Here is a 25,216-nt window from a genome sequence, read left to right on the forward strand (position 1 = left end):
GTATCTGTGTTGTGGTCATCGCAGTTTTTGTGCAGGAAGGGTTCCCATGTTGCACAAAAACTATGCTGAAAGGTAATTTCCTCTTTACATGTGTGCTTGCAAAATGCATTCAGCACCAGGAGAAATTACATTATTTATCCTTAGTATGCTAGTGCAGGGTTTTGGTACAAATCTATGTCTACAAGTCTTTGTAGACTTCAAACTATGTGTGTGAATGCACGGTAACGCTCATGCAACACACGTAAAATGCTCCCTTGACACAAAGTAATGCAGAACAGCTCATTGTGCTGCGTTGGATTAAATGTGGTTCCAAAACAACACAAAACACAATTTGCATTGGTTTGTAAATACTAATCTGGATTTTGCGTCAGGTCTACGTTAAAAAAGTAACGCAAGGTGAAATCTTTAAAAATCTGGGCCATAGCGTTGAACGATCAACACATGTTGATTGTAACAGAGTAAGTGCTGTGCAAAGTGGGGAGTTGTGAGGAAACTGGGCAAGTGTCCAAGTATTACAAAAGCTTAACGCTCCGCACTCAGTATATGCTGACTGGTAGCTATTCGACTCCAGGAGGGACGGTAATGCAAGCGGTGCTGAAAGGGCTGAGCCGTTAAACATGGCAAGTAAGCTGTTGTTCTTCGTATTTGTGGCGGCTCTCCTGGCCTATTACGTGTACATACCGCTACCAGATAATGTCGAGGAGAGTTGGAAAGTACGACTGATAGATACTGCTTTTAGAACTTTGGGTCATGCGGTAAGTTACAATTACCTTCGATGTTTGATTTGAATTGATAGGTGAAATTAATATTAATAAAAGTGTGACTGGATCTGCAATATGTTTTTTACTTTGTACATGTGAGAAACTAGTGTCTTAGTAAATGACAGGTAGTGTTTAATAATTTAGCATAAATAAACTACTTAACACAGGGCTACCGAGGCAAGGATAATCCAAGTTGTGAAAAGGATAGATATAAATAGTTGCAGCTAAATATGGAAGTGCTGAAGGTAGCGATAAAATGAAATGTAGCAGAGTGCCTGATTTATGTTCGAGTTCCAAACGCTACGCAGCTCTTTTTAAACGGCTGGAGTGCAAACACGTTCCAAAATCCAGCCAGCGTTCCAGTTATCTTTTTTGGGAGTTTCTTGAGTTACAGTGCCGGATCACAACATTTTGACTGGCACTACTTATTTTTATTTTTTTGTTAATTATAGGCTTGCTAAGGTGCTAATGTGTGAGAAGATATGTGTCAAGGGCTATCACATTGCTTTTTTGTGGTGCGATGCTCTGTATTGTTGTTTTGTGCTATTGTGTTTTCATGCTGCATTTTCCATTGTGTTATTGTGTGGTACTGTGGTTGTTGTGTTTAGTTCATTTTTGACGGTCTGATAGGTTGTGCCCTGTTATGTTTTTTTGCGTTGTTTTGTCTTGCTTTGTGTTTCATCACTGTTTTTTGTTGTGTTGTGCTCTATAACACAAGCACTTAAAACTCCAGCTAGCCCTACGTTGGAATTTCCAGTATTCACTTTAAGTGATATGGCGCTAGTTCTGAAAAATGTTTTCAATCAGTAACTGGATGTTTGTTTAAATGCAACTGTAAAACTACCGCATAAGTCACTAGCAAATTTGGCAAAGACTTGCAGTTTCAGTGATGATTCGCAATTGTCTATTTACGTTTGCAAGCCTAACCTATGTAAACAACAATTTCTGGTGAGTTCAAACCCATTTTTACAATTCACAAACGTTTATTTTGCACTCATAGGAGGACAAGTACATCTTGAAAATTTTGATTCAACCAGAAACCTACGGTTGTTGGTGTTCACAAATAATGTTCTCCCTCTTTCCCAGCATGGATATGTTCAGAGATTTACTTCTGTAAAAGTTTGGAGTAAATTTTCTTTAAAGGTATAAAGGGGAATGAAGCACTCCACAGAATTCATTGATTGTAGGGAAAGCGTTTCTACAAGTGAAAGATGTTTTTCATAAGAAGAATGAAGGCGTAACAGTTAGCAAGCGCACTTGCTATGTTATGTTTCTCATGCGAAAATATGCACATGTATATTTTAACCTTAGAAAAAGGATTTCACAAAACTTTTCCCAGATTACATATGGGTATTTTGCAGTGAGCATAACCTGGAAATATTGTGCGAAATCAAAACAGTTGGAAACCTGCTCTCATGTGAGGTAGTAAACACACTGGTGAAGACCACAACTGGTTATGAGACCTAAAGTCTCTGGGTTTAAGATTTTTTTTATAAATACAGTCATCTTGCTAAGCAATGCAGGGCTCAATGCCTTCACCAGGAGAGGCTGTTACTTGCGCAGTTCCATGTAGTGTATTCATTCTGAATTATCTAGACATTCTGCTAGGTTACAGGGGATTACATGAGAAAAGTAATTCTGTGTTAATTGTTTTATCGCACAAATGCCGCTTCATGTCTAAAATGGATGCAGGGATGCATCTTGCACTAAGATATAGCCTAAATGCAAAAGAACATGAATAGCGAGTGTGAGCAACTATTCACACTCGCTAGATATGCAGTTAGTGTAGGATTGTTCCCAATTTACTCTTGGCATTTAGGCTAGTCTCTTAGCTCAAAATGCATTTTCTGCTAAGAACATAGCAATAAATGCAAAAGACTATAGACAGCAGCATGAGCAGCCATTCATGCTCACTAAATGTGCTCTCACTGTAATATTTCTTTCCCAAATTACTCTTAATTACGTGAGCGGCCATAATAATTTTATTATTCGTAATTCCACGTCAATGAGTAGCACAGAATTGCTGAAATTACTCACATTACTCCAGCTTAATTAAATTTACTCCCAGGCCTAGCACCCACCCAACACTTAATGGAAACATTGGTCTTCATTTGTGAAATGAATCCAGTTGCAAACTCTAAATGATTGCAGCAGGAGAAGACTGAACTGCAAGCTGAACAAATCAACATGATGCTGTAGCTAACATGTCCAGGTGAAAGACCAAGCCAAAATGAGGAATTGCAAGTGAAATAAGAGCAGGATTGGTGATTTTACATGTAATTTCCCATTTAAATGGACCTTCAGAGTCCAACTCATAATACCCAAGAATTTCACATAAAACAGAAATACAGAAACTCCCAGTATTGGTAATTCTGGAGGTAGAAAACACCAGACCATTATATGGGCCACTCATAATGAGGACAATGAAGACTTTATTATCCAATTCATAAATCTCTTTATACATGTGACAAAAAATAGTAGCATTTATAAATGAACATTCAATTTTGTGACTAAAAAATGCAATTTGTATTTGAAGATGTATTTACTCAGCTGTAAAATTGCACCAGTGTGTTGTCACTTTATGCATAAGTACATTTACTTGTTGGTGGCCTATTGTGAAATTTCTACAGTTTGTAGACCTGCAAACCTGCAAAACCCAGGAATTGGCGAGTATATTGACAGTTACAATGCCCTGCCCAGCATGCTCAGAATGCGTACTGTCTGCTTTGCAGACAGTGTGCATTCCAAGGGTGCTGTAATACTACGGTATTGGGAGAGCGGAGACCAATATTGTAGCACTGTTCCAGCCAGTAAATATCTTGATGTATATTCAAGTAGACTTTTGGTTGCAATTTAAACCAAAAAGCCCTGTGCAGTGGAGCTGGCCACCCTCGGTGCGTTAGGCCTTAGGCCAGGCTTAGTGGTCTTGCACTGCAGGGGTTGACCTACATGGCAGGAAGTGTGCAGGGATTAGTTGCACGTGGTACATGATCAGATATCCCTAAAACTTCACTGAAAAAAGAGCAGTTATGATTATGAATTAAAACTGTCTGAAAATATACAAATGTATATTATTCAGTGCTTATCACAGCTGTGTAGTTATAGTGTAGTGCACTTTCCATTAAAATGCATTTCTCCATTTGCCTATAACGTTAGACTGTGTAGACGGATTTGCACAAAATGTGATAATCAATTAGTGTCATCCATTAACGTTTGGCATTCCAACTGTTCTTGAAGATCTGTACAGAAGAGAAGGATAAGTGGGGTAAAAATGTGTTTTCCCATGTTAGCTCCCAAATTGGTAAGTGTTTTAAACAGTTCCTGGATGGACTTCAAAAGGTTAACACTTTTGCATATCCTTACATTAAAATTGTAACTCAGAGATTCACAACCCCTGACAATCACATTTTGAATTTTTTGAGAAGTGTTATTGGCTGGAGAAGGGTTCTGAAAAATGTTTTCCCATCACCATGGAACTGATGAGTCAACACTGACTCACAAATTCTGTGTTGTGAAAAGAAAATCCAATGCTATGGGATCCATGCTTATAGGTGCCCAGCTGCAGGGGAGCCCTGAGGGGGTATGCAGAGGTATGGAAAAGTGAACTCCATTATCAGGCAAAAACATAGAAGTAGGGGCACAACTCGTGAGTCAAAGAAGGATAGCAATCCAGTGAGCCACTATTTTAGGTGCCACAATCAACTGCCATTTTTGATTGGTACAGATATCCCCAGCAAAAGAAGAAACAACTTTGCTGGCCTTACCTGCTTGAAACGAGCTGCTCTTAAAACAGGACCCAAAAAGTTTTTTCTGGGAAAGGTATATAAGGTGCAAAACATTACAGTGTGAGTAGTGGTCTGAACTGAAGTTTTATCACACGTTCATGGGCCTAAGGTGCCATTGGATGCCCAGTCTTTAGGAAAGCTGATTAGTGGGAGAAAATAATTCAGCCTAAACCTGGATAAAAGCTGACAATTGTAAACATTATTGACCCAGGTCAGGTACGTTTCAATGGAATTAACAATTTGTATCAAACTGTGTGCACAAACGACTGTTTTCCACATTTCAAGCGCATCCTGACAGCAAAAAATTCCGTTTGACACACGAATAATCAGCCTACGCAATTTCTTCGGGGTGCATAAATAGGCTTGGGAAACCCAGAGCTGTCAGTTCAGACTTGATATAACTCAACCAGGGAATTCTCCCAGAAAGGCAATCTCTGATTATCAGCCTGTTAAGGTTTGGCTCACTCGTATACTACATTGAGAGTCAACATAGTAGGGGCCTAGGTTTGATGGCACCTGAAATGTATCTAAGTCCAAGCTCCTTGTGCAGGGCAAACGTTGAGGAACTTTGAAATACGCCCAGCAACCACCAAACAAACTGTTGTTCCTCTAGCTGAATGGAGCCACAGTTGTGGTACCCCCAGAAGTCACTACCTTAACAGTTTGCAGAGACACACTTAGCTTTGTAAATGTGAATCAAAGCTTTTAAGAGTTTCATACCCACCTTCAAATTCAAACCCAGCACCAAGCTGCATAATGTGACTAGGATAAGCCTTTTTGAAAGGAATAAGGGCCCCAGGAAGTCTTATAATTGAACAAAATACCCAAATAACTAATAGAAGGGACTTGGGTGAGCACTGAGTCAGAAATAGCTTTTAGTTTTGGTGAGTTTAACATCCACAGCCATCACAAAGGAGTTCAAAGTGTTCATGGAAAAATCCAGTCCCTCCATGAACTCAACATAAGAGTCAAGGAGCAGTTGAAGGACAAATGCAGTCCTTGACATAAGGAGGGCATTGTCTACATATAAAAGGACTGGTAGTGCCCGGGAACCCACCCAAGGGGGGGTCACCTTGTATTCTGAGCAATACTGCCTCTCGACCGTTGATATAAATGTTGAATAAGAAGAGGGGGGAGAAAGCACCCCTATCTTACTCCTCTGCCAATGGAGAATCTTGTTGTGCCATCATCCCTGAATCTAACTGAGTCAGATATGTCCAGATGGATGAATGTCAATAAAGACACCATGGCTTGCCTAACACCTAAGAAAAGAAACAGTGACCACAGCTTTGAACAATTCACCTGATCAAAAACCAAAGAGAGGACCATAAAACCCCTCATAAAGGGTGCCCCATTTGGCCACCATGTATTTATGAATCAAATGGTGTAAATTCAAACATTGATCAATGCTACCCAGACAAGGCCTGAACCAACACAATGATATGATTGTTCCCTTTGCCCTGACAGCCTTTTTAGGACCACCTGACCTAGAACCTTAACAGTGGTGTCAAAGAGCAATATCAGTGTATAGCATTTTGGATAAGCCCAATCACTCTTTCTAAACACTTGCACAATATAGATTGAGACTAGGAACTTAAGGGGTCAAATGACACAGCAGCATTTAAGATGTTTGTCAACAAGGGCACCCAGATGGTTACTTCACTCTTAAAGAGGATGGGTGGGAGACCATCTGCACCAAGGTACCTTATGACAGTCTAATCGTCTGATAACACATGTAACTTAAGAGATAGAAAAGAAAAGGCAAGGGAAGCTAATGTCTTTCATACCAGTCTTTGAGGTAGCTAACACTGCCCTGTCCTCAAAGGAATACATTTGGGAGAAATTATCATACCATTTATCTTCAGAAATTACATTGGCCAAATTTAGCATGGCATCATCCGCTAAGAAAGGGTGATTTAGGGTGATTTAATACTCTCCAGAATGCTGCACAATCATTAGAAACACTGGTGTGAACTAGCTGATTCCAGGCATCATCCTTCAGGGGCCTCTTTCTTTCCTTCTGCATCTTCTTGTAGTGGGCTTTTAGGCACTGGGTCCCCCTATTTCTTTGACAGCATTTAAGGGTTGTCTTTATGGCATGATGGACTTCAGAACATACTTCATCAAACCACTGAGGCCTACTCAAAGCAGAAGACCTCGGCTGGGAGCAGTAAAGGCAAGTCTCACCCCTGCACAAAATGCAGAAAAAAGTAGTTCGGACGTCTGGGCTAAGGCAACTAGCTCAGGGTGCAACTGCCTGAATAGTTTCCCAGAGAATTCCTCCAAGATTATTTTGGACCACCTAGGCCTATACTGTGATCTGAAGGAGTCAGATGTTGCAGAGTTGAGGCTGATGATGGGGGACGCTGACACTGATATTTTAAAACTAACACCAAGGGGTTATGATCACTCCAACCCCTTCATTCCGTCTGGTATTCTACCAAATAACTGGAGAGTGTCAGAGAAATTAGGATATGGTCCACAGTTGATTCTGTCCCTCTTCCCCCAAATTTTTGGAATGAGTCAGAAGGTTCAACTGATCCCATGGGGAGGAAGTTAGTAGTGGGGGAATAGTTACTCAACTCCTTTCTGAAAAATAAAACAGGCTTCTGAGCAGGGGTGGATGATAAAGTCACCCATGGCCACAGTTCCGACTTTCTTGGCTAGATCAACACCTGGGGAGGCTAAGGAGTTTTGCAATTTCTCTATTTTAGAGTCTAAATTGAAAATGGAATCAGAGTGGGGATAATGACCATTGGGGTTCTAAATATTCACAATTAACATCAAAGCTTTATCTAAAAAAGTGAGTAGAACCACCCCTACATATCAACAGTTTGTCACTACCTCATTAATTGAACAATTTAATGCTGATGAAATTAAAATATACAACACACCCCACTCTACGGACCATGTTTATCTGTGTGTGGATGCTGGCATCAGCCCTTGCCCTCATAGACATCCAATGGGACACTTTGTTCTTGAGCTGTGAAAACCCCTCTTGAGTGTTTAATTTATTTGGGGGCATGTCCATTAGGACCACCACAAAGGGAGTGCAATCAGGTGGGAGGTCTAAGAAGTTGCCCCTGTGGGGAAAACCCCAGGGACTTGTCTCCTACGAGAGTACGGAGTGAGCCCCAGTATGGGTGCACATGGCGGTGGTATGTTGTGATTTCACAGGACGAGATGGGAAGGACGTATTAGAATTACCCATATTAAATTTGTCAGAACTGATGTTCCTGTCAAATTGAAAACCCCCTTGTCTTATACATGGAAAGGTGGAAGCAAGACAGGTGGATGTCATCTGAACAGGTGTAGGAACCACATGTGTGGAAGGGGGCAGTATACACTTTTATTTAGTGAGAGGCTAATGTCTTTAACGATCTTAGGTTCAGCTCTAAGCTGTAAAACCAGGCTCTAAATATCATCCAGACAGTCAGTATAAAAAATAACAGGGTCTGAACCAGCTTTCTGTTGAGCTCTAGGACTAGTCGGATCAGTAGGAGCAGATGCATGAGTGAGTTGTGGTGATAGAGTAGCCCAGGAGTCTTGGTTGGATAATGCCATATCTAATAATGGGCCATTGGCGATGGTAGGTGAAAGTGGAATAGGTGCAATAACAGTATCCAGAGGCCCTGACTGTTTCTCCAAGCTAATGGCAGGACCGGGGGGTCTCTCAATGTATTGCCCTTCTCTTTGTAGAACTGGGTGATCTTAGTTTTTGTTCTTCTGAGTGCAGGCATTGTAGGGATAGGTCTCCCACTACTAAGCATATCCCCATCCTCAACAATAACTTGAAGAGCATAGTTCTCTGCTGTATTGTACCTTGTGGATTTGGGCTCCTTCCCAACACCTAAGGAATTGTTGGTTATGCTCTGTTTGCCCATGGCACTTAAAGGAGGCACAGTTAATGGACAGGGACAAAGACAAGCCACACAATGCCAATCAGTCAATCAGACAAGCCAAGGATGCTGAAAATGAAAATGTATTCTGATTGGAGAGACAGAACCACACAAATGAGCTTACTAGCAAATGATCAGCTGATGTACCAAGCAGAGCCAAGGGGATGTGGCCCTGCCTCTTCCTGGTGCTGAAGGGTGCAGGTTGGGCCTGCCCTTGACTCAGGCTTTGCCCGGGCCCTGCCCTCCCGCCTCTTGTGGAGCAGGATGGCAGAGGTGCTTTCAGCGCTGAAGAGGGGGCCCATCCCGTTGGTCACCGGGCTGCACTTGATTTTGACATTCATTTGGTTATTTATGAATAAACAGAGCAATTTTGTTGGATAACATAATGAGTGGATCTGGTCTGGTGTACATACAGATAAAAAGAAACACACCAATTCATTGATATTTTACTGCATATTGTTCAGCTTTTAGCGCTGAAGAGGAGGCTGCAGCCCTTGGTCACGGGCTGCAGCCATGGATCCTGGTGCATGATCTGTTGGAGAATGGAGTCCCCAGGCAGTATATCTCCTGAGGAGCAGGATGGAAAGGTATTTTAGTGCTGGAGAGGAGGCCCCACTGCCTAGGTCATCAGGAGGCATCCTTGCCACCTGGCATGTGTTTTGTTGGGGGATGGAATCCCCATGCACTGGGGAAGTCCAGAGGGCTGATGACCTCAAAACCCCTCAGCAATACAATATAGAAATAGAACTCTGGGACATCTATCACATGGAAAACATGTGCTACTTTAAGTTGTGCTGAGGAAACAAAAGTGTTGCATGAATAGCTTCAATAAGACTCAGCTGTTGCTAATTACTTTGGGCCACAATCATGTCCATTTGTTCTGCTCACTTTGCCACCTCAGACAGGAACCAGCCATAACATTTTTTGTCTTGCCTCTGCTCCAAAAGGAATAGTCCTGCCAAACTGCCCAGCCAGCTTCACTTGGAAAAAACTCAACCCGAAGTATTTTCAGTCCACTTTGGCCTCATCACTATAGTGCAACTCGAGTACTGTGTCAGTGAAAGCACAAAAGTGATGTCTGGACATATCATTCACATTTGGGGTCTTGTACTGAAGAAAAAAGAAAATGATGAATAGATTGCTTGAATGGCTTCTAACCACTGGCAATTACTCTCAGCCGCATTCCCGTCCATCTTTTTTTCACCAGCTTTGCCACCTCGGACACAAACCAGCCATATGCACATTCTTGACCATCTGTGTTGTAGAGCACAATTACTTTTTAAGGATTCCGTTGGTTGGAAATGGGCCCAGGCATTAGAAAAGGCTGCCTCTGAAGAATAGATAGTTTCAGATCTGTCCTTGAATACTGACACATATCTCTCATTCAAGCAACTGATTGCCAGAAAGACTGTGAGAAACTAGGGCTGATTGCAGAGGCCCCATAACTTTTTGCCCCCATTTTCCACTTTATGCTGGTGTTTTCCTGACTCTGATGGTGCCCTGGGTACTGCTAACCAGTCCCAAGGCCTGTGCTCTGTGTAAAATGGATATGCAAATTAGGCTAATTATAATTGGCTAAGTTAACCTACCTATAAGTCCCTAGTATATGGTAGGGCATGTAGGTTTAGGGACCACAGCATAGGTGGTGCACACCTAGGTGCATTGCTGAGGTGCCCAGTGTCATTTTAAAAGCAAGCCTGCCTTGCTGGCTGCTTTTAAATTAAAGTTATATGCAAATTCGACTTTGGAATTAAAGGTACTAGCAAAGTCTTAAACTACCTTATTTTTACATATAAGTCACCCCTAAGGTGTGCCCTATGTGCCCCTAGGGCTGGGTGCCATGTAACTATAAGCAGGGACTTTATAAAAATAGATTTATAAGCCCTGGTGAGGTAAAAACAGCCAAATTCGTTTTTCCCTCATTGAAGTAAATGGCCTTCATAGGCTAGAATGGGCAGACTTTATTTTAAATTTTAAAGTCTCCTTAAATGTTACATACCAAGAATTTGGTATCAAATTGATTGTTGTAATAAATCCCACAACTTCCAGTTGTTGGATTTAATATAACTTGTCCAGGTAAAAAGTTTAGACTTTACCTAAAAAGTTGCCAATTTCAGCTCTGCATTGTTTTTGCTGCTGTGCTCTGATTGGCCAGCCTGCAGCAGCTTCTGCCAGGCTACTTTAATGAGGTGTGAAGTGGCCTGGCTTCACACAAAGGAATGTGCTTGGGGGAGAGAATCTCCCCTCAGCAGATGGTGAGGCAGGAAGGGGGAGGGCTGCCAAACTGGTCTTCAAAGGCAGAGAAGGACATCTGGAGCACCCAGCAACACCCCCACATCCTGCAACCCCAGACAGCTAGGTGCCCCCTTGATTAGATTAGGAGAGGGCAGGAGAGGGGTGTGTTTATGATTTTTAGCCACACCAGTGGGTGGGCTCAGCCAGATCTCTCCTCCAAAAATCAGATTCATCCATTTTGGATTTTTAGAGACTGTTGCCTTCTGGGATGGATTTTTGCCACACTTCCCAGGAAGTGGTCATCACAGGGGGACGACCCTGTCCCTGATTGGAGAACCAGGGCCCCCCTGCTTTTCACCCAGGAGCAAGGATAAAACTGGCAGACCTGCACCCACGCCTCAGATCCCCACCAAATTTCAAGAAGAAGGAACTACAAGGAGAAGAAGGACTGCCCTGCTGGACCCCTGGCCTGCACCTGGACCCTGCACTCAGAAGGACTGCACCAGCTGCACACTTGGGCTTCACCACAAGAAGGACTTTGCCTGGCTTCAACTGGTTCAAGGAGGGACTCCCTGTTTGCTACAGGTGAAAAATTGCTAAACCAGAGTCCCCTGCACCAACTCCTGAAGAAAGCGACCAGCTGACCACTGTCCAGTGGCCAAAAAGGAGTTTGCGCCAGGTGCATTCTGGGAGTTGAAGTCCGCACCCCCCAAGGACCATCACAGAACTTCTGGACCCTTGGGGTGAGCTGTGGACCCCAAAAGAACCTTAAAAGAACATCTGGGTGAAGCCCCAGAAGTTTGGAAAAGATTTGCGAATTTTTGGAAAAAAGCTCCAGAGAGGGACCGACCCGCCGCGGAAATTCTAGCCGGCTTGCCTCAACCGCGACCCGGCCTGACTTCGTGGTTCGTCCCGGTAAAGAAAAACATCCAAAAAAGAGACTAAGTCCGAACGTAAAAAGTTGACCGGGACCTCCCAGCCATCTTATCTGAGAAGGGCTCCATGGACGTCGGATCAAGATCCAGGTTTACCCCGGTCGAAGGATTTTCATCTCGAAAAAATGACTAAGTCCGAAGGTAAAAGTCTCCACCGAGGAAACCCACATCGGGTATCCGGACAAGGGCTCCAGGAGGTCGGATTCAACTGGCAGGTTCGTCCTGGTGAAGAAAAACTTCAAAATAAAGACTAAGTCAGAAGGTAACTTTTTAACCGAGGCCTCCCGCGACTTGTAGCCGAGCAGGGCTCCATCGCGGTCGGCCTGAAAGTTTGACTTTGCCCCGGTCCTGGTGCAACCAGATGACCCGATTGGCGCTTTTTGTTTCTAAGCGCTAGAAAATAATAATACTTTAAAAATTCATATCTCCGGTTCCCCTGAACCGATTTTAATCGTTTTTGTGTCATTTTAAAGATAAAAATATAAGCTATTTTTATAAATTGGTTTTGGATTTTTAAACTGTTTCCTGTGTTTTATTTAATTACTGTTGTGTGATATTTGAATGCTTTACACTTTGGGCCTGATTCTAACTTTGGAGGACGGTGTTAAACCGTCCCAAAAGTGGCGGATATACCACCTACCGTATTACGAGTTCCATAGGATATAATGGACTCGTAATACGGTAGGTGGTATATCCGCCACTTTTGGGACGGTTTAACACCGTCCTCCAAAGTTAGAATCAGGCCCTTTGTCTCCTAAGTTAAGCCTTGACGCTCGATGCCAAGCTACCAAGGGTTGAGCTGGGATTAATTTACTGAGACCTAACTGTACCTATGTGGAGGTTAGTGGCTTGTTGCTAGGTGTAGGTACCTACCTGCCCTACCAATAACCCATTTTCCAACAAAGACCAAGAAAGCTTTATACCAGCTCTTTCTGATGATGAAAATGAAGCAATTTATCAAATAAGATAACTTCATAACAAGTGAACACTCTTTAGACCTCTCCAATCTAGAAGAAAGAAATCTACATTTAGAGGTCTCCCCAATATCAACTTAACACACCTGGAAGGTATCCCACATGCTGCAATACATCTTAACAATGACTTGGAGAAAATGAACCACATGACCCTGATGTTAAAAGACTTGCCCCTTCCGGCTTGAATAATCTTCAAGACCGGATGCATACATTTAAAGCCCTCATTAACAAGACCTGACCCCAGCTTAACCTCCCAAAAAAACTAGCCATCTATGGAGAACTGTGCTACACCAGGAGCTTGGATACCCCAGACTGGAGGCAAAACATTGCAAGAAGAAAAAAATGCCAAAAAAACAATCCTTCTCCTTTCTTGCTCCCAGGATCTTGAACTGTGTCCCTAACAACATTACAGGAGTACCGACTTTCAGGCCCACTGTTCATCTCGATGTTGGTCTCCAGACAGGTTCACTCCCTACAATTCCCAATACATGCATACATACATACAAGAAGGAAATGTTTCTTGGCAACTCCTAGGTTCTAGCGTCCATTAGAGGGCTCTCTTGCTTTTATTCTGTTCCAGGGAAAAAGGTAAGTTTCATTATATAGAAATAAACATTGTTTGGGAATGGAGGGGAAGCACATGCCAATAGTATTAGCAAACTTTTCTTTTTGACTCAGAGATACACCCCAAATTCATGAAGATTGACCTTATTGGCCATCACCTTGGGTTTCATGTGGTAGAGATGTATCCAGTGCCCCCATTTATGATTGGAATTATAGAGATTTAAACCCTCCCATTACTGTGTCTCATCACGGTTGATGGTGTCTACAATGTACTCTCTCGGACAGAAAGGTAAGACTATGGGCCTCATTCTGAGGCCAGCGGGCGGCGGTCGCCGCCCGCCTGGCAGGAACCGCCATATGGCCGCTCCGCGGTCGAAAGACCGTGTAGGCCATTCTGGCTTTCCCGCTGGGCTGGCGGGCGACCGCCAGAAGGCCGCCCGCCAGCCCAGCGGGAAACCCCTTCCCACGAGGAAGCCGGCTCCAAATGGAGCCGGCGGAGTGGGAAGGTGCGACGGGTGCAGTTGCACCCGTCGCGAATTTCAGTGTCTGCTAAGCAGACACTGAAATTCTTTGTGGGGCCCTCTTACGGGGACCCCTGCAGTGCCTATGCCATTTGCATGGGCACTGCAGGGGCCCCACGACACCCCATACCGCCATCCTGTTCCTGGCGGGCGAACCGCCAGGAACAGGATGGCGGTATGGGGTGTCGGAATCCCCATGGCGGTGCAGCAAGCTGCGCCGCCATGGAGGATTCCTGAGGGCAGCGGAAAACCGGCGGGAGACCGCCGGTTTTCCCTTTCTGACCGCGGCCAAACCGCCGTGGTCAGAATGCCCTTGAGAGCACGGCCAGCCTGTTGGCGGTGCTCTCGTGGTCGTTGACCCTGGCGGTCAATGACCGCCAGGGTCAGAATGACCCCCTATGTCCCTTCAAGGAACTCCTCTTTAAATTCACACCTTGGTCTCTTGTTTATTCTATCCCTTTGCATTTATTGAGTTTTCAAAACAGGTGATTAGGCATATGATAGTGTTCAAAGGCACGACTAATAGGCTTAATTAGTCTTTAGACCTTCCCTTAATCCATGGTATACAACAACGATTAATAAATCTTCTGCTACAAAGTTAAGCATTGCTTAATTTATTATACAATATTTGTAGTCAAAGATGTTCTGAAATAAACAAATCATCTCATTGGGTTGAAGGCTATCTTGATTAAGATCAGCACAGTGTCCTGCTGGATTCACAAATGTAAACTTGGTCATGAATGGATCAGACATTTCTAGATGTTGATGTTTTTTGAGCCATATATTACATTGTGTGTGGAAAGCACAACACTAATTAGGGATAAACTGCATATTCTGCAGTGAAGGAAGAGTTATTGGCTAACAACCCAGGCATCAAGGAGTGTCACCTTAGATGTGATGTTGGGGTGGCATAGGAAACATGAAAGCAGACGTAGTGTGATCTATGCCTTATCCTAAACATCGTGCAATAAAACAACAATGTTTCCATGGGTCTCTTTTTAAACCAAACCAAACCCACTATTATCTAAAAATCTTGCTCTGTTTATGTGCAGTGAAGTGCATTATTTACAGTGATCCATATACAAGACTTTGGGGGTCATCCTAACTCTGGCGGGCGGCGGAGGCCGCCCGCCAGAGTTCCCCCTCCAGAACACCGCTCCGCGGTCCGAAGACCGCCACGGTGACTCTGTGTTTCCCGCTGGGCTGGCGGGCGACCGCCAGGAGGCCGCCCGCCAGCCCAGCGGGAAACCCCTTCCCACGAGGAAGCCAGCTCCGAATGGAGTCGGCGGAGTGGGAAGGGTGCGACGGGTGCAGTTGCACCCGTCGCGAATTTCAGTGTCTGCTAAGCAGACACTGAAATTCTTTGCGGGGCCCTCTTACGGGGGACCCTGCAGTGCCCATGCCATTGGCATGGGCACTGCAGGGGCCCCCAGGGGCTCCACGACCCCCCATACCGCCATCCTGTTCCTGGCGGCCGAACCGCCAGGAACAGGATGGCGGTATGGGGTGTCGGAATCCCCGCAGTGGAAAACCGGCGGGAGACCTCCGGTTTTCCCTTTCTGACCGCGGCCAAACCGCCGCGGTCAGAATGCCCTTGAGAGCACCGCCAGCCTGTTGGCGGTGCTCTCGCGGTCGTTGACCCTGGCGGTCAATGACCACCAGGGTCAGAATGACCCCCTTTGTTTGTTGTTGCCACAGCTATTGGATGTGGTGTGTTTCAACACAGTTGACCGATGGGGTGTATTCATCTTGCAATTCTTGCACATTAGAGAGCATTGATCTAGATGTCGACCTTTGACATTACTCCAGTAGAGAACGTGTAACAGCTGCTCAGAGGTGATATGTCAGAAGTCATATTTGTCCTGAAGAGACCCCCATGAAAATATCTGAGAGTAAAAACACTGACTGATTTATTGGGATTATCTGATTGTTCAAAGTACATTTAGTGCAGAAACAGATGATTGTATCTTGGACTGTATTTTTCTACTGGGAAACCCTAGACGTCCCTTGTATATATGGATCATTGTAAAATAATGCCCTTCACTGCAATTTTTGAGCACCGTGCCATTTGAACTTCACTTGATTTTGATGACTTTAATGTGGTTATTTCAGAGTAATATTGTTGGCTAACATAGAGAGTGGGGAGTGGGGTTGGCTTGGTTTCTAGATCAAAATAGACTCACTGAACCATCGCTGTTTTTTTACAAATTAGACCCCAATACGGATGTGGCTTAAGGCATTGGTCCTGTATATTTGTACAGGTTTATCCTATACATTGACAAAAACAAAAAGTTACTGGTGGTCATCTTATCGAGATGTGGAGAGTACTTCACTGTTTCTATTTGGTCTGGTAACCGATCACAATGAGTCACTTGTGTCTGGTGATTAATCAAAAATTAAGAAAAACCCTCACATGCCCACCTAGGTGTCATGCTTCCTCATCGGGTTGCCTACATCCACCCTGAAAACCTGTTTGGCGGGATGGGCTCATCTATTGAATCAAGAGCACTTTGGCGGTGATTGTGGCCTCACCTATTGATGAGGTCATGTGGAATTAAAAATCCCTTACAGTAAAGCCCACCCTCAATGTATTATTACAGGAGTTTCACTGTAGGATGTTTAAAAACAAGAAAAGCAATACACTAGAGGGTATAAATACTCCCTTGTTCCTGTAAACAACATGCTTCTGCTGTCTTGACAGCCCCTGAGGACCCAAGGCCTTTTTCAGGATTTAAATCCATACTGTTGCAGCTCTCATTCACTGCATTCAAAATACAATTTACAAACATGATACTCCCAGCGGATTTGAGACAATTGCGGCTGAAGTTGTACCTCTAGTTTGGTTACTTAGTACCCTATGGAGGGGGACAGATTGCATGTCACTCATTCATCAAGGGAAACTACCGGACTGTTGCCAGAGGCAGTGGACATGGTTAAGGCAAGAGGCCTGCGTATTCCCTTGACAGGGACCAGGGTGCAGTGATATTGATCTCAGAGAAAAATTACATTGTGACTCTTGTGACAGAAGTACTTAGGGGCATATTTATGGGGATTTGGCGTAGGACAGTGCAGCAAGTCATCTTGCTGCGCTGCTCTACACGAAAGTGAAAGGGCAGGAATACACCCTTATTTGTGCAATATGGTGCTTTCCTGTCCTTTCCCCTTGTGCTGGAGCTGTTTTGGCAGCCTAGAGCCAATGCAGGCACGCTTGCACCAGGGTGCAAGGATGCCTCCATTGCATGCAGAATCGTTTTTGTGCAGTAAATTACACCTTCCTGCACAAAAACAACCCAAGAAGCAGTTTCCTCTTTTTTATGTGTACTGCAGAATACAGCACACATGGAAGAGGAAAAAACAAGACAAAATAAAAATATTTCTCCTTCCCCACCTCAGGAGGCATAAGGTTTTATGTGATTTTGTAAATCTGGGGCAGCGTCAAAATCCAGGGGTGTTGCATCAGAAAACCCACCACAACGCCCATGGAACAGCTCCCTGGTATAGAGTAAGGCAATGCAACGACTTATGCTGCCTTGCCTTACTCCATATCTAGGAGGCCATTCAAATCGATGCAAAGTGGCTTTGAATGGTCTCATAAATATGGTTGAAAGGTTTGTGCCCCCGCAGCTTAACAAAAGGTGATGCTCTGGTGGCGCAAGCCTCTCATACATATGCCCCTTATTTTTTGGAGGTAAATCTATTAACCCAAGCAGGAGAAGATTTATGATTGTATCATCCAGCAATATATCAAACAATAGCTGAATCTCACTTATTCCCATGTTCAGCTTCCTTCACAGAGGTTGCTCACCAAGACCTTGTAATACTAATGACATCCTATTATGTTAATATCAAGTACCATGAATTACCTTGTAGACTTGTTCTGTTTCATTTTCAGGTGGGCTGTAGGCTTCATATCTGCCATAACTCTGGGGACTTCTATACAGTTTGTGGAACCTCCAGCTGTGAAGTGATTGCCTGTTTTTGTTAATTGATGATCACCATTGTTTGTCATAGAATGAACTGGGAGATGCTGTTGAGCTCTGTGCTATCTTGGTTTTCAGTATACAATTGACTCTCAAAGGTAACCATATATATATTTTAAGTTGTTAAATATATGCAGAGTTGGCATTAATTTCTTTTGTATAACCAAATGCATTATTATTTGTAATGGTCTCTGGTTGTCTGAACAAATAGTAGTTTTATTTTAAATCCTATATCAAATGGCAAACATGTGTAGGTGATTACAAAGTAGTAGAATGAAATACTATGGGCCATATGTATATTTTTTGACGCAAAACAGCGCCAACGCAGTTTTGCTTCAAAAAGTTTAATGCCGGCTAACGCTATTTCTTTGCGCCACCCGGGTGTCAAATTTATACTTTGATGCTCCGTGGTGCAAACCACGGGTTAGAGTCAAACCATTGCACCACGTCGAAAAGAAAAACAATGTTAACGCGGCGAAAATGACTTTTATCCGGTTTACGGCCTCACAAACTGGATATGTGCCTTTTTTTGCCACAATAGCTTCAAAAAGCACCGCAAACACCGCAAAATGTGCAAAGGAGCCCCAAAATGGATCCCAGAAGCCATGAGAGACCCCAAGAGACTACAACCGACCAGGAACCAGCCAGGAGGACCCAGACAAGACCCAGGAGAGGGAGAAGAAGAAAAGGAAGTGCTGGTTCAGTTCAAAGGAGCATGAAATACTGGTGAAAGAGGTGATGGAACACCAGCATCAACTTTTTGTCACCTCAAAATTGCCCATTGGGAGGAGAGAGGCAATTTTGCAACAAATTGTTGACAAGATAAACAGTGTGGCAGAAGTACGGAGAAAAGTCACTGAGTGCAAGAAACGCTGGCATGACTGCAAGCGCAGGACCAAGGAAAAGATGGCAAGGAACAGGAAGGCAGCACTGCAGACTGGAGGTGGGAGTCCAGCACCGCAGGGGGCCCTGGACCACATGGAGGAGATGGTGGCAGCCGTCATCCCTGAGGAGATCGTCACAGGGATTCAAGGACAGGACAGCACAGACTACCAGGCCCCCACACGGATGCAGGGTAAATTGCATGGGGGACAAAAATGCCTAAATGTTAACTGTAAGCGGGGGGGACATATCTACTACACAATGCATGTCAGCCATGATAATCAGGTAGTGGAAAGGGGCACGCACGGGTGCATGGGCTGTGCAGGGGAAACCTGGGCACAGCACAACACTACACTAACAACCTTTGCATGGGGGTACTCTGCCGTGCCAAGGCTGTTGGAAAGGCAAAGGCAGTCCAGGAGCGTAGTGTACAACGTAAAACTGGCCTACTGTCACACGACAGCTGGTATTGTCTCTACATGAACTCAGGCTCAATTTCCAGTCTCAGGCCATATCCGCAAGTGGTATTTACCATTGACATCAGTTGCCACTACCACCTGTGCTGTGCGTGCAGGTCAAGTAGTTTATGGCAGTTACGTGCCCATGGATCAAACACACCCAAAATAGAGGGTGCAAATCCTGTCAAATGCTCATGTTTATAGGCACAATAAACATCAGGTATTGTTATTTACATTATGAAATACACAGCAGTAATGTCATACCCATGTTGCACATTTCAGGGTCTACCCCATGCCTTTGTTACAATAGCTGCAATACCACCTTGCAACATCCCAACTGTCATACTGCTAAGACAACAGCATTGAGGGTGAAGACATATGGGTCTAGCTAGTTAAGCACACCTGCACAGTCATAAGAGGAAATGTAACACTGCCAGGACCATCAGTGCAAACCAATGTAGCACACATTCCCCAACATAAACAATACATACTACCAGTGCTGACACCTGTATCATGCCATGCCAATGCTATACATAGTATATGCTAGGTCTCGGCAACATATAGGTGGATGTGAAATATCTGAGACTGGGTCAGTTCCAGATAGTTAAGTGTGGTGCAAGTGTCATCAGAACACCCACTCCAGTGCAAGGCCTCACCATGATAATCAAAGTAAACGGAGGGTTGAGTAGGACAATAAGGTGGCAACATACAATTTGGACAGAACCTACACATAGACAATGTGACGCAGACAATTCCCCAAACTGTCCACACTACATGTGACATGCAGGTGGGGCAAAGGCCTGTGAGAATGCTAATATTAATGACAGGAACAATTAACAGGAACCAAGATTACAATGTTCTACTAATAGGAAATCAGTAACGTCACATTACAAATGCCACAACAAAGACACACTAATTGTACAATATCTCACTGCAGAGGACGACGGCTCTCCTGGGGATATGCCTGTCCTGGACTTCCCTGATGACATGGATGATGAGCTGACAAACATTAGCCAGCAGACCCTCCAAGATGTCCTTGGAACCCTCCAGACCCCACCTTCAGTCACAAGAAGGAGCGCAGAAGTAGCAGCCATCACAGAGGAACCACCCACCACCCCAATAGTGCGAACTGCCAGCTCCAACCCAGATGAGGCCTCTGAGGACACCGGTACCACCTTTGAGAGGACTGTAGTTGGAGTACAGCAGGAGCTGGCCAAGGAGGTGCGGGTGGGGATGCAAAATATGGCAGCCAGCCTTGAAGGGAAGCGCACGTGCATGATGTCATCTGCAGAACAGGCAGCAGCCATGCAAGCGCTACCATCCATCCTGCAAGGACTACAACAAAGTGTAAGGGAATTCACCACAGCAGTAAGGGAGTCGCCACGACACCTGGCATCCCAAACCTTTCACTGCATGAACAAATGCAATCCTGACCCCCTCAGGGCCGACCTGGCTGCCTACCACAGTGATGTAGCTGCTATACTCAAGAATTAGCAGCTCCCTCTTGCTGTAGTAATGCCTTTAATAGCCCCACAGTTGGCAGCTACGGGAATTCTCACTCCACGTCTTCAAATACTGAAGTGTGTGTTGCCCCTTCAAACCCACCACCACCAAGGGCAGAGGAGATGACACACACACACCAGAAGATGAAGACGTGGAACAGATCACCTTCACCCGTAGGAGTACTCAGTAGCACCATTCCATGCCACACGGGTACTGATATCCTAGGTCCTGTGCTTGTTAACATGCCAGTCTTGCTACAGTTGGGCACATGCACTGTTCTCCAGCACACTATTTACCTTGACACTATGCTCTGTGATTGTCTCTCACTACCTCATTGGCAATTCATGTTCCTCTGCACTGTATGACACTTCACCCCAGCTTGTCCAATGACATGCCCCATTGCACTTGTGTTGCATCGCAATCGAAGGCGACACACTAATGGACTCACAATCCTGGACTATGTAATTATTGCACTACAGCACTTCAAAATAAATAGCACTTACACAACCACTTTGTCCCTGTGTAATGTAACTCATAAACTATGTTGGAGATTAGTGATGTATGTCACATGTCAATGGCCATAGAATGTCAATGCAACTGCATTGAAAGATTGTGGACTGATAACTATGTACTGGGGTCTAGATTGTATCATCATCTGTGCTTCCTGAGGCTTATTTCTGAAGTATATTGAAAACAGACAGTATAATGCTGTGTTGGACAGAAAATGTCAGCTTCAAGGTATGTATAACCTGAAAATCAATGTGGCCAACATTCCCTTCAAGACAATCTTTATGTATGTGACATCTGACAATAAACTTTCATCACACACACCATACAGCAGGAATGGATGAGTACGAGTGTATGGACAAACATGTAACCTGGGAGTACAATGTAAGAAACGATAGGTGTGATTTATGTATACAATGCTACATAAGATTATAACATCACTCAGCTTATCGGGTTCACATGAACATCAGGCTGCAGGCAGACGTACCACAGTACCCAAGATTCCAAATCAGGACTCAAACGATGACAGATTTAAAAACACATCCAAACTTCACAACACATTGGGAACCATAGTAACCTTGAGTGGTGGGTGCAGCGGATGGCAGATGCATAGAGAAGTAGCTTTGGTGTAGCTGCCAATGTGACTGCACATTAGGAATTGTCAATAACCATGTCAATAATGGGATTCTGTGACTGCACATTAGGAATTGTGAATAACCATGTCAATAATGGGATTCTGGTGCAGGATGGAACACAAATGCAAATACTAAATTTACACTGTTCACCCATGCCAAGGCCCTGATCCCTAAGCGTATGACACATACTTTAAAGGAGTTCCTAAAACTTTATTTAACAGTAATAAACAATACTAAAACTAGAGGAAACAGCTTAACAAACCTAATCCTAACACTCTAAACATCAACCCCCACCCCCCTTATATGACGGGACACATGTAGGACACAACATATACTAACCTAAACACATACTAACTTATCCTAAACAAATATATACTTTTTTGTATTTTTTTCTTATAATGTTTTTTTTTACACATAAACCCCAACATCATCTAACCCACCCACCCCCCACAAAAAAGCATGTCATAATATAACCTACTCCACCCCCAACCCACTAACTAAACTAACAGCCTACTCTAACCTAACACTAAACCCCCTAAACCCATTAAAGATAAGAACAATGAAAGAGGAGGGAGGGGAGGGGACTATAGGTGAGGATCCAAAAGTCACAAATTGGCCCTCTGCAGGATCTTTTTTATACCCCGCAGTCTCCTGCTATTGCAGGACACCTCCTGCTGTAGCCTGTCTGTCCTGTCCAACATCCTTTGCATGTCACGTCTCATGTTCTGAAATTCTACATTGTCTATCACTGCAGTTGGGGTTGTCTGTGTTCCACTTGTTGATGGTACTGCTGGTGCCGGAGCCGAGATTGGGGAGGGAGATGAAGGAGCTGTTGCCTGTGGGCCTGGGGCAGATGAGGTTGAGGGACCTGCAACAGTGGCTGTCATCATTTGGGTGAATGTGGTCTGAGCTGTAGTGGTGGTGGTGGCTGCTGTGGGCAAGGCTGGTCCCCCTTGGGCGAATGCCCTCCAGACCCCAGTGGCTCTCTCATGGCGATACCGGCGTGCCATATTTTGGAACCCAGACTCCACATCTAGTACTAGTGGTGATAACGCATTGCTTGCCTCTGGAATCCCTTGATCTCATGGGCATTCATGTTGGCAGCTGTAAAAATAGAGAAAGCCAAACATTAGTGACATCATTATGTGATACATCTACAGATGATATTGTAACACTTCTCAAAAATAGCTGACACTGTCCAAATCACAGTACAGATCATAGAATGTCCCAGGGCGGAGGGTAGTCCTAGGTTTATCGGACTACCTACGCCCGCTGCAAGCGGCAAGTCTCATCATTTTTTGAAATTTAATAATTTGTATAAATTCTTTTTAAATAGTAAGTCAATGTATTGAATTTGATATATGATTTGCACGGAAGCACTTTAGCACATGTACAATTCGGTAATCTAATACGGAGAGTGTTTTTGAGATAATCTATCACTTTGAACTCATTTTCAAAACGTTAAAATATCAGAAGTACCGCCGCTATTTTAGGTTAGCTTTCTCCTGCTGCTGGGCTATCTTTAGCCCACATGACCACAGCGCGCAGCGGGCGTGCGGAAGGCGCGCCAAAGGAAAGCCCTTCTGCGCCCGTCTGTGCCCGGCCGCGCCAGACCGTGCCAAGAGCCAAGAGATTGCGCTCCAAATAGTACTGAGCAGGGATTGCTTACTTACAATAGGGATACACTATTCTCGTTGAACAACAAATCGCATTACATCTGTCTGCAAAGGTTATATCCTTGTGTTGAGAATTACAGCTGTCCCGCTTGTACTTGGACCCCTCAACGAGGTACGGACTATCAAAAAAATAGTAAATCTGACAAATTTCCGATTCTATTAGTCAACTGTCGCTCGCTAGGGGCCCATATAATGGATATCTACCTTTTGGTGGAACAAAAAAAAACCCTAGCTCTGTTTTTCACTGAAACCTGGTTGAATGAAAGCTCTGGCCCAGATATTGTTATGATGCTTCCTACTGGATACAAACTCAGCAGAACTGATAGACCCTCTCGAGGTGGTGGGATCGCAGTTGTATATAAAGATACATGTGGGATAACAATAGCCCCGACAGTAAAGGATGTGAGAGTATGTCTTTCTCCTTTAAGGTTAACCCTCACTATACAATTTCTGCTGTCCTGGTCTATCGACCGCCTGGTCCTAGTGGAGACTTTGTGCCCTCACTCGCAGAGACTATCTCTCAATCGGTTTTTACGAAATCCAATTTTCTACTATTGGGAGATTTCAATCTACACGCAGAAATGGAAGATAAAGCCCCGACCAGGATGATAATAGCAGACATGAAGGCCTGCGATTTAGTGCAATTGGTGCAGGGTCCTATGCACAACAAAGGCCATACACTTGACCTTGTTTTCTCCAACATACCAGAGCTAGAATTTTTATCCTCCTGCCCGCTAGCTTGGTCTGATCATTCTTTGATAGAACTAGAGTTAACCATTGTTCGGCAGAAACACTGGTCTTGCAGTCCCCCACTTTATAGAAGACAATGGCACAAATTAGAGGCCGCTGAGTTTATTAAGGTACTAGGAAAGAGGAAACCAGGAAACTTAGATTCTAAAAATATAACTGATCTCATCTGCCTAATAGACAACTGGATAGAGGATAGTTTGGAGGAAATCATACCAATTTCCACCTCGAAAAACCTTCCTCGTAAGAATTCAGCCCCTTGGTTCACTACAACACATCAAAGTACGGTACCCCTCATGTAACAATTAAATGGATTGTAATCTGAATAAAAATCACTTCCCCACAGAAAAAAACAATTCGGAAAGTTGAGATTTAGCCAAAAAAGTCAAAAAACATTAATTGTTGCTCTTGAAAATTACACTTCGGTATGATTACAATTTCCAAAATCACTTTGGACACACAGTGTAACTTGTCCAACAAATTTTATAATTCAAGTCAATTTATAACAATTCATTCATTGTAATACACAATATTTATAACAATTCAATTATTAACAATTCATTCATTGTAATACAAATTTTTCATGCAATTCACGCCACAATTCATTTGTGCTGAAGGTATACTTAGGTTATTTGGGGATGGGGGTTCCCCATCGCTGTGTTCCTTCACCCTTTATCACGTTTTCGCACGTCTACCAGAGCCATTTCATGTTCATATTTCCTTAGGGGAGTTTGAGGATCTTTTGATTTTTCAAATTGGAGCATTTTGGTTCATACGAGTGTTTGTAGCTTTTTAATAAATCTGTTTAAGTGCACAGGTTTAATTTATCTAATACGTCTTTTCAGCCCTGAAGAAGTCGTTTGGGACAAGAGACAACACTGTCCTGAGACGAAACACGTGTTGGCGGGCTCGAATTCTTAAATGAATTGTGGCGTGAATTGCATGAAAAATTTGTATTACAATGAATGAATTGTTATAAATATTGTGTATTACAATGAATGAATTGTTATAAATTGACTTGAATTATAAAATTTGTTGGACAAGTTACACTGTGTGTCCAAAGTGATTTTGGAAATTGTAATCATACCGAAGTGTAATTTTCAAGAGCAACAATTAATGTTTTTTGACTTTTTTGGCTAAATCTCAACTTTCCG

General features: G+C 43.8%; 1 protein-coding gene across 1 annotated transcript in view; it reads left to right on the forward strand.

Moving 5' to 3' along the window:
• Positions 1–537: 537 nt before the first annotated feature.
• LOC138265536 (arylacetamide deacetylase-like) overlaps positions 538–25,216 on the forward strand; it is a 204,994-nt gene continuing 180,315 nt past the window's right edge. The window contains exon 1 of the mRNA XM_069213342.1: positions 538–755. Coding sequence (XP_069069443.1) covers positions 618–755 — 138 coding nt within the window. The 5' untranslated portion in view covers positions 538–617. The remainder of the gene's footprint in view (positions 756–25,216) is intronic.

Source organism: Pleurodeles waltl, chromosome 11 (genome assembly GCF_031143425.1).
Source record: "Pleurodeles waltl isolate 20211129_DDA chromosome 11, aPleWal1.hap1.20221129, whole genome shotgun sequence".
NCBI classification, from domain to species: Eukaryota; Metazoa; Chordata; class Amphibia; order Caudata; family Salamandridae; genus Pleurodeles; species Pleurodeles waltl.